The sequence below is a fragment of the Triturus cristatus genome, chromosome 4_1 (assembly GCF_964204655.1).
Source record: "Triturus cristatus chromosome 4_1, aTriCri1.1, whole genome shotgun sequence".
Classification (NCBI taxonomy): Eukaryota; Metazoa; Chordata; class Amphibia; order Caudata; family Salamandridae; genus Triturus; species Triturus cristatus.
In genome coordinates, this window is record NC_140585.1 from 614,089,145 (window position 1) to 614,100,108 (window position 10,964).

A 10,964-nucleotide genomic window follows, 5' to 3' on the forward strand; every position below is an offset into this window, starting at 1 on the left:
TCGGTCCTCATGCAAGTAATTCATAGTCCTGTTACCATGGAATATTTCTACCCCCTCGCATTTAGTGTAGACACTTAGACGCTTGTACACGCACACACAGTCAGTATAGAACAGATTCTGTCCGAGAGTCCTTCTTTTATGGATAACATAGTTCTTTAAACATAGGATGTTAGATATGATTTGGGATTAGGTTGACTTGACCCCCCAGACTTCTTGTCTCCACATGTAGAGCTAAATGTCAAGTCCCCTTCACCCCCTAGTTACACGTCAATTACACGTCATGCTGCTGCGCGCGCATCTATGCCAAGTATTATCTTATAGATCCACCTACATGTGACATCATAACCAATTACGTTCCTTTTTACTCCTTGTTCCACCCATTTTTGGTTACGCAGACAAATCGTCATTTTTCCTTATCAATTGTTACGCCTACTGTATTCGCTTCATTGTAATGTATGATCTATAAAAGTCATTTCATGTCAATAATGTATGTACTTCACTTCCTGAACCCCCGTGGTGATGGAACTTGGAGCAACCGATTATAATCGATTATTGGAATAAAGCCCATTCCGAACCTCTAATACCACGGATTCTGCCTCTCATTTTACTGAGCTATTTTATTATGTTTCTGTATCAAATTCAGTCCAGGTAAAGGAATTTTATTTACCACAGTTCCTCTAAGTCAAGAGGGCTCTGCGAGAGGAGGGCCTGCAATACTCTTTCATGTTACCTGCCCAAATCTGCATAATGCTTGAGGAGAAGACACACTTCTGCGATGATTCTGGGGCAGCCTGGAAATGGCTTGAGTGCTACAAATCTGGGGGACCACCCCCAAACACAGATTTTGCTGCTACAGTCAGAGATCCGCAATTTAGGAAGAGGGCCTGGAATAAGCCCAAACGGAGACCGTCCAAAAAACCGAGCCCATCCCAGACTGAGAAGGAGAGAGCTGCTGCACTACAGGTGGTGGCCAAGATCATGAAGGAGAGTCCATATCCGAAACTGGTTCCCGCTCAGGTAAGGGTACTGGAGACTCTGATTGGGACACTTCCAGAGCGGATAGAGTCACGCTGCTAATAGTCACTCCGAGGACAGCGATGCTCTTTGAATAAGCGAGGTTCCTCTAGATGGCGTCAACCACTTGGAAGATATAAAATGCTCTTCTGCCTAATATTTAGACAGGCCAGAAGTTATTGATAATTGGGCCGGTGCTAGCTGACCCGAAGATGGTTGTCCTCAGGCTGCGGCCTGCCCCCTCTTGGAAGACTGAGATACTTGGGTCTGTGCGGCACACACTATTGTTCTGGATAATCGAAGGTACTTAAGAAGTGAACTGGTTATTCATCGTTGGGTTCCAATGGGTATCTCCCTCTGACCAGCGGGAGTCAAATGATACTCAAAGTTAAAGTAGTGCTGTTTTGACTAAAACAGTGTCCCCATGAAGCACTCCTTTGGGATTGAGCCCCCTCTTTTTCAACACAATAAAGATACACAAGATTCAAGCCATATTCTTTGTGTTGACCACATATATTTTAAACCATGTTGTGCCACATTGGTATTCCAAAATATATTTTTCACAGTTTCATTTGTTGATATATTTTAAGTTTGCGTAAATACAAATTGCTTCAGATCCTGATGTAGGTTAAAGATCCCAATGCATTTCGAGACTCAGGCCTTCATCAGGGGAATGTTCTGTGAAATAAAACAATTGTTTGAATTTCAGGAGGATCACAGCCTCAATGAGGTTGCACATACCTGGGACATACGCTCTTAGATCATAGTCCTCTGCAGTTGACTTTTCAGCCTTTGGAGAAACTCCCTTTGATGTTGGAGGATATTTGTTTTAGGGAAACTATGGGTGCCCCTATTGATACCTATTTTTCTAACAATATATGAACGGCATCTACAGTGCTGGTGGAATGGAAGGCATTTAAAGTTGTAACGCGGGGGCTTTGTCTGGGACAGAACTGCACCGGGAACTGGAGGAGCTAGAGGACAGACTTCACAGGTTAGATAATGCACAGGTGACAGGAACCAGCGACTTGGAAACCCTACGGGAAACATGTGTGCTTTACCACCAGGCTCTCGAACAGCTACAGTGCCATGATAGTAGGGGACATCTTACCAAGGTGCAAGAGGAGGAAAGGAGGCCTGGCTGATTACTGGCATGGCTAGTCAGGCCAGAGACCCGCTGCTCCCCGATCCAACTTGTTTGAACTGGTACTGTTGAGTCTGTCCATGATCCAGAGGTGATAAATGCCTTATTCCATGACTATTATAAAGTCCTGTATAAGGCACCTCCCCTGGTCTCTCTGGGAGGGCAAAGACATTTCTTGCTAGCGTTAAAGCTCCAAACATTGGACCAACATGCGAAGGAGACGCTTGGCGCCCACTGATGGCACAAGAGATTCATGTGGCTTTTAAGAGTATGGCCACGGGTAAAACCCTGGGCCCAGAAGGCATCCCTGAAGAAGTTTACTCTGTGTACCCCTCGAGACTGGCTTCCCACTAGGAGACCTCATACGCAGAATCTATGAGACTTGGGCAGCTCCCTGAGTCCATGCGAGACGCATTCATGATTCCTCTCCCCAAGACGACCACTACAGGGTCACAAATTACAGACTTTCAACCACTCTCCATGCTCAACATGGATTATAAAATACTCATTAAGATCCTGGTGCTCCATTTGCTTCCATACATGTCTACCCTAATTCACGCCAATCAGAATGGTTTTATTCCATCTCAGAATATCTCATTTAACCTGCATAGATTGTACTCTTTGCTGTATCACCCTGGAATAAGGTTCTTCCTGCAAGCGGCCCGCCTATCGATAGATCTGGAAAAGGACTTTGAGACAGTGCAGTGGTATTACTTGCTTGAGACCATGGGGTGTATGGGTCTTGGTGATGGTTGGGTGAAATTGGTGAAGGTGATTTATAAACATCCCATGGCATGGGTCAAGACAGGCAAAACAGTGTCCACGCAATATGGGATCTTCTGTGGCACACGACCGGGATGCCCAGTATCACCCCTGTTGTTTGCCTTGGCGATCAAACCCCTGGCCGTGCTGTTCCAAAAGGGAGGTGAAGGGGTGGACCTGACTGTGGGTGGACATAGCCATATCATCTTCCTATATACAGATGATCTCCTGATCTATCTCAGTGATGCTGTGGTGGGCTCTGGGGTGGCACTGGACCTCTTGGGAAGGTTTGAGCTCCTAACAGGCTTGAAGGTTAACAGAAGCATGACCTATTTGCTTCCCATGGTTGTGGAGCTGTCCCGCCCCTTAGAGCCCCCTGTGGATCTCAACTGGGCTCCTTCTACCTTTATATATTTAGGGATTCACATCTTCCACTTTCTGGAAGACCTGCGAGAAGGGAATATTGGGAGGGCTCTCCTGTCTTTTAGATCCTGTGTCCCTTTCTGGTGCTCTTTGTGACTCCTGATTATGGCCTGGATTTCCCTATCTAAGATAGTCATGCTGCCACACCTGCTATATTTGTTTACTAACCCTCCAAATACAATACCTTCCTTGTGGTTCCAGCAATTGGTCTCACTGCTGCGGGATCTTATATGGGAGAAGGGGTGACGGAGGGTGTCCTTAGCAATGCTGCAGCGCCCTATGGTGGAGGGACTTCAAAGTTTGCTTCCTGGCCTCTCAGTTTCAGTGGCTTGCACAGTGACTAGAGGAATGGGCCCAGAGGGGATGGACTTGACAGACTCTGGGACTCGCACTGCCCTGCTGCTGGCCAAACTACTTGACACAGCGGTGGTCATCCCTCACCAATCCCTGTTACAGACCACGGCCCTGCATGTTGGAAACACTGCATGGCTAAAGTGGCAGGGGTTCCTTTGTATGCCCCTGTCCTGCCCCTGGTTGGCCTACCATATGGCAACCCAAGAACAGTATTCGCTCCTGAACAAATGACAGCTTGGACTGAACTAGGACTAGAGACAGTAAGGGACTGCTATCACCAGCCCGTTCTTGCACCTTTTGAAGATCTGGTTAAGGGCTTCAGCCTTCAGCTGGGTCAGTTCATGCAGTGTGAGGCCGCGACATGAACATTCGGGGAGTAGGGGTCGGGAGGAACCCACCACACATGCGGTACTGCATTATATGCTTACATTGGGCATGGCGAAACACAAGATGAAATGGTTTTAAGCCTCACTGTTGGAGCTGTCCCGTACACCCTTATTAAAACTATGTGATCGCTGGGAAACAATATTGGACAGGGAACTTTTAGATCCGAAATGGGGCAGAATTATAGCACACCCAGAAAAGTTCTCTCATAATACCAGGATGAAACACATGCAGTTTAATTATATAGATTGACCTACATGACACCCCACAGACTCCGGGTCGCCTTTGGCGGTGAAATACGCAATTGCCAGAGGTGTAATTATAGCAACGCTGATTTTATACAGATGATCTGGGGCTGTACCACACTACGCAGGGAGGACGTACTGAGGCTGGTGGGGGCGGCAGTAGGACGTGTGCAGCAGCCCACGGTTGAGGTTTGTCTGCTGGGGCTATTTCCCAGACCACCCAAACGTAAGGGAGGAAATAGATTTTTTGATCTTGCCTTAGTTCTGGCTAGGAGGAGGATAGCAATGGCCCGGAAGTCTGTTGATGGGCTCACGATAGAGGTCTGGAAACGAGATGTGACCCACTGGGTGGGGGCTGACAGAAGATTCCTGGCTAGAGGAGAACTGAGGGGGCTGAGGCACCACCCTATGGCGGAGCTCTGGAGAGAGGTCCTTGAAGCCTGGGAGACCCTGAACGTGACCGTGGTGACAATACTCAGTCTGATGGGGAACATGCCAGAGTAGTTGAGAACCCCAATAGGACTGATGATGGACTTGGGGAATAGGGAAAATAAGTGGAGTTTGGGAGAAGCCTTTCTATGGAATCTCCCTCGATCGTGCCTGGGATATAGCTGGGATATAGTGCAGATGACACAGTGGCTAGAGAACAAGCTGGCAGCTACCAAGATCCTTGCCCTCCTCTACCCTGTACACCACATTTCCCAGGCCCATACCCATGTCTCTGACATACTGTTACGCAACTTAAGTCCCCTGCACAGTTAGTTGGTTAATAGTTATCTTTTGTTTTCTACAAACTGAGTGACATTTCCCTGCAGGCCCCTTTCTATATTGGAACATGTATAATTGAAAGTTGTACACTATATAAGTACTAAGAAATATACTGGGGTGCTACAGCACTATAGAAGTCACTATACGCACAAGTTCCTGAGCTCATATTACTCAACCAGTTATTAGGAGTTGGGGTAGGATCAGTGACATGAGATGTGGCCTAGGTGCACCTGTTTATGGTAATGCTAAGCTGTACCTCAAACTGTGTCTCGTGCAATTTTATGAGTTGGTATATCCAAGTGATGTTAAACTAAATGCAAATAAAAAATATGTTTGAAAAAAAAAATGTAGTCCTAGTTGGAGTAGCTGTAGCCTGGGGTTCTGGTAATGGCCACACTGCATGCAGATGTGCACAGACTTATTGAGCACACCTTTAGCATGACTAAGCGGTAGCCACATGTGCAGTGGCCCATGGTGGCTGATAGGGAACAGGGGTGGCGGAGTGGAGGGAATGGGGGAGTTTGAAAATTATAAAATAAAAACACATTTACCTTTTCCATCGCCTCTCCTCCATCTTCGCTTCCCTTTTTTTCCTTACTCCAGTCCGGAAGAAGCTGCAGGAAGCACCCGGGCACACAGGCTCCCCACAGCGTTGTGATTGGTCTGAGTGCCATGGATCGGCGCTCAGATAGGGACAGGGAGCCTGTGCATATTCCCCACCAGACTGTGCATTACATGAATGTTTGGCTGGGCCAAGACGGCCGGCCAAGCAGTTATGCGCACTTAAGTGTGACCAAACCACACCTCCTCCCTGAGCCACTAGCTCTGCCCCGCCCTACCCCAGCCCAGCAGATGGAAAAATAAAATGATAACATTATCATTTTATTTTTTCCCTTTTTCACTGCTCGAAGAGCAGTGGCGCGACGCTCCTCCGACTTAGCGGAGGACCCGCCACTGGCAGTGGCCTGAAATTGTCCGACATCAGCTGTGGCCAGAGATGGGGAAAGAGATTGTCAGCAACCTAGAACAACAATGCTGCAATAAACACAGAAAAAGAGTGGGAGAAATAAAATAGACTGGAGACCAGATACTTCCACCTATATCAACAGGCTACCCTGTAAATGCAGCTATTGGAATACCAAAGCATGCTAAATAATAGGTCTGAAAGATAATTCATCACAAAGATAAGGATAAGCTGTAATAACAACAGTGCTTCAGTGTAATACGGGAATCACAAATCATAACATGGACATAGCCATGATCTCCAAGTACAAGCAATTAAAATGGGGCAGCGTTAGTTTTAAAACTGTTTGCAGACACTCGTGAACGTTGGTTAACAGTTAAGAACCTTCCAAGGCTGAAAAAGATTATTTTGCCAGTCAGTCTCCATATATCATGAAATACGATGGTGTCATAATTGCTGCATTTCATGTTCTGGTGCAGTTCATCTATGACCTATCCATGCCAGTTGAACACTCCACTCCCCAATGAATCTGTGGCACCGCACATAACTCTCATCCCTCTAAAAATGTACCTCACCCACTTGGGACAAAAAAATCTGCATCTAAAATTATGCTGGCATCCTCATCCAAGAGATTGGTGCTCAACCCAAACCAGGTCTACATCTCTCAAACTTACAGTCACCTGAAGCAACAATTCTAATTCACTTCCTTCATTGTCACACTGAATTTGGCGCTGGTAACACCCGGTGCAACAATCTTTTGTTGGCACCCTCTGCCCCCAATGCGGCTCCTTCACCACGGATTTCCTCACCATCACCCTCCAACAGTGTACCTCATCTCTCCAGAAAACATGTATTTCATTTGTTTTATAGCACCACTCATACAAGTGTAGGGTGTTGGAGCACTTTACATCACACACACATTACACAGAGACAGTGACTCATACATGTGTTAATCAATCTATAGGAAATGTTACATGAAACAATGAAGATGACAAGATGTATGAATGACGTCGCCCATACTAGTAGGCAGTATACTGAGTCTGGAGCAGCACAAACTCATGGTTTAAAACGTACCACACTGGTTGTGGTTGACTTTACTAATAAGAATGTATTTCTACCCAAACAATCCCTTTTTAGAAACAGTAGGATAAAGAAAGAGTGGATTAAAAAAAACATAATATCCTAATCTATTACATGCAGTATACGCACAATTCTTTGTCGACAGTTCACAGGCCACTGTGCTACATTAGGATTGTAACTATTGAGCTGCAAGTAACAAAAGGATCTCTGTGACAATAGCAGTAACCCACTGTGCTATCTACATAGAATACAGTTCTGTGATCTGCATGGTACACATTCTTCGCAGAAGGCATATTATCCCCTATGGTACCTTATGATGAGTTGAAACTGCCACTCCACAAAACTCAGATCTTTCTCCAGCAGGGACATTAATCACCAGAAATATCTTGACATTTTATTGTTGCCTGAAAACTGCAGGACACACAAGGAACTCTGCATCAGTGCTTTTAAATCTATAGCTTATTTTAAAATGCAGCACCCACCCCGAGGACAGCGCCAGGTGAGACTGCACCAGTTGCACCGCCGTAAAGCCAGTCCTGCATCAGAACCATGAAGCTGTATAAATTGCAGACACTGTGCTGAATGCAAACTGTGTTTGTATTATAATGTGCTGTTAGCTGCAAAAACAAAAAAATCCCATTTACTATTCATATCTGTTCAGCAATTACCTACCTGTACAGTAAACGCTGTGCCTTGCTTGTGCTCTCAGATTTCTTTGTCTTTTTTATTGTAGGTTCTTCCTGAAGAAGAAGCACAAGACTAACAATTGCAACAATCCGTCAAACACAGCAGTGCTCGAGTACTCCGGTGTGCAATAAAGCAAGTGGTACGCATCCAGAAACTGTGAACGAGGGGGCCAGAAACCCTTAGGAAGAGAATGATACCTGTAGACGCGCTGTCCTCCTTTCCAGAGTGCACGTGCCCTGTTTAGCCAGGCTCTTTGACCTTTCCTGTGTGTGACATGCCTTGTCAGGACAGTATTCGTCAGTCCCCATACACCTTGAATATGGACCGGACAGCGTGCTCCCTGCAGTTCCCGCCCGAGAAGAACAAAAGTCCTCACACCATGCAGAGAATGCAGCATCGGTTCCTGGTGTTGCACCTTGCAAGCTGAATGGCTGGCGCTCCCCTCTCCTTCAAAGCTGCTGCAATGCACGGCGGACTTGACTTCCAGTTCTACAACACTTGCCGGACTTTACATTTAAAGTTGTTTTCTTCTTATAGGACCAACTGTCTTTTAACACCTCTAGTTTTCATATATTGTGTTTTGTATTAATATATTGGAATCGTGTTTAGATTGTCATTGTTTAAAGTGTAAACAATAACTATACTGTTTATAAAAGTTTTCAGGGTTTTTATTACAAGCTCTAAAACATGGTACTTAGGCACTTTCACTGCAGATCATCTTTGCCCAATTGATGTGTTCAGTAGTTAATCGGCACCTGGGGTTGCAATCTGGAAAATCTGAGCAGTACTGATAAATAATTTGGTGGGATTTTCTTAAATTTGCATGCGCTCACTATTTTCCTTGTCACTCTCCCCTAATTCTGCTATCAGTGAGATGAAATACGTGTCAAACACCACAAGGACTAAGGTTAATGGCCACATTGTTTGGAAATATAGTGATTTCTCGTAGACCTTACAACAGCTTTTTTCGTGTTCTAAACTAACATTTTTCAATCGTGGGATAATGCATAGTTTACCTAGTTACACAACATCTTGGCCTAGCGATAGGTATTTCCTTAAATCCATACGTTTCTTTCCCTAATAATTTTTTTTAAGTACTTTTCGTCAAAACAATGCTTCTTGTAATGTATGTGGGGTCCAGCTCTCTATTTTACCTGACAATATGTTTTTTGTTTTTTAGCGTATTGGGGTTGTAAGTCGCATTTTAAAGATTGTCTCCCAACAAACAAAGGCATGTTTACAATGCGTGATAAAGATGATAGGGCATTGTATAATCTCAGTTCTATAGGTACATTGCAGCATTGCCTTTCATTTAACACAATTCCACTCCTGTGGACTGACTAGATGCGGTTTAGCATGGTGTACATCATGCTGTCTTCATTTGTTTTTGTGTCCAGATACTTTTTTCCACTGCACTCCATGTTTCTCGTTGGCACCCACCTGGCCTCTCAATCCCTGCCCTTAGAGATCAAGCACAGCAGCTCACATTTTATCCAGGCATTAAATGCCCACAATATAAAACGTCAAACTCCTTAAGGGCCTCTACAGAGCTGGCCACCATCCCTTTCCAGCTTCTATGGTGAATATGTTCTCTTGGAAAGATCAGTAATATTTGTTGGAACAATGCTGAGAGCTCCTAAGAAACATCGGTGCCCGTCATCCCTGCAACCAGTGTCCATCCTCTGAAATGGAGCTGGAAATTGGTGGAAACAGTCTCTGAAGGTCAGACATGTTCAATAAGACAAACAGAAGCATAGTCCTGCTCTCATTATAACTTTTGCCAGTCCTGAAAAACCTAGCCTAATACAACAGCAAATGTATTTGGAAATATTGAAACATTTTAATCGTAAATAAGAATTAATTGAAGTACAAGATAGCTATTTCACAGATACTAATAAAAAAATTCAAAGTAAAGATGCAACAAACCTTTACCTCTACATACTAAATTCTCAAATTCTATTGGATACTTTACTTCAAATATATCAGCAATTTAGACGTTTTTTCTAAAGAGTGTTTTCTGTTATTTTCACACAGAAGCCCTATATATAAAATGGTACTAAACATCTTTGGGGTCTTTGTCACCCGACTACACTTAGCTTTCGCAGTGCGCAACAGATGTCTAAAGACCTCATGCAAGGGCATTCTCAAAGGTTCTGCTTTTTGCTTTGGATGTCCAGATGCACATCAGTAGAGTGATGTATTGCATTTATTCTCACTGTGTTGGACAGGCTGCTTAGGTGCCAGCACCTGACCCAGATATTCTATTTTGCATGTGGTTAAGTGGGAACGACCATGTAGAAATAGCAGGAACGCTCACAGCAGTGCAGTTATGGTGTCTTTAATTGAAAACAGCAATAGTTCTTCAAGAGCAGCACAAAAACAGAGGTGATATCCCATAATAGATGCATACATTCAAAAGAATAACATTCACCAGACAGTGCAGCCAACACAGCAGAATTCCTTTACTGCCCTTCACAGCAATATGCGTGTGAAAGTCTCATTGATGCAAATACTTATAGTTATTTTGATATCTTCTCAATTGACGGTCATTCACATTGATCCATTGTGCTCACTCCAAAAGTGGTTGGCACAAAACGGATGTGCCTGTATGACCATTTGAAAAAGGTGTTCAAATACATTTATAGCTAGTTCATATCCCAATGTATGCTCCCATTGTCCTTTGGAAATAGATTAGTGTTAGAAAGATCCTAACAGAACTTTCACCAATTATCAAGGAGGTGCATTTCTAGGTCATGTCAGGGTGCTGTCCCTCCCTCCCCAAGAAATGTCCCAAAAATTGACTTCACTATCTAGGGAAAACGAAACACTAGCAATATATCTTGCTTGCTTTCAAATCCCACATATTCAAGAAAACATTTCTCTCAGAAAAAGCAGCATGTCTCACATTTGCACAACTAACCTAAGTAAATCCTAATGTAACATGAAGATTCTTACAAAGCGTTCTACACACATAGTAGGAGAAATTAGGTGCCATAATACAAGTCAGAAAACTTCCCCTATTTAAGAATATTTGATTCAATGGCATCATTTCCAGATATTGTTGGCTATTTTTGCTACAAGCAAAATGTCAGCAGCTATCCCCCTAAAAGCAGAGTAGTGTTACCCTTATAAGTAAGCT

General features: G+C 44.2%; 1 protein-coding gene across 2 annotated transcripts in view; it reads left to right on the forward strand.

Annotated features, from left to right (window-relative positions):
- LIN7A (lin-7 cell polarity scaffold A) overlaps nt 1-8,477 on the forward strand; it is a 407,359-nt gene extending 398,882 nt beyond the window's left edge. The window contains exon 6 of one of the 2 annotated variants that reach the window (XM_085652980.1): nt 7,872-8,477. Coding sequence is in view for 1 of the 2 variants with exons in the window: in XM_085652978.1 (XP_085509104.1) it covers nt 7,872-7,956 (85 nt within the window). In the remaining variant the exon portion in view is untranslated. The remainder of the gene's footprint in view (nt 1-7,871) is intronic. The other variant, XM_085652978.1, reaches the window with a different exon arrangement.
- The last annotated feature ends 2,487 nt before the right edge of the window (nt 8,478-10,964 follow it).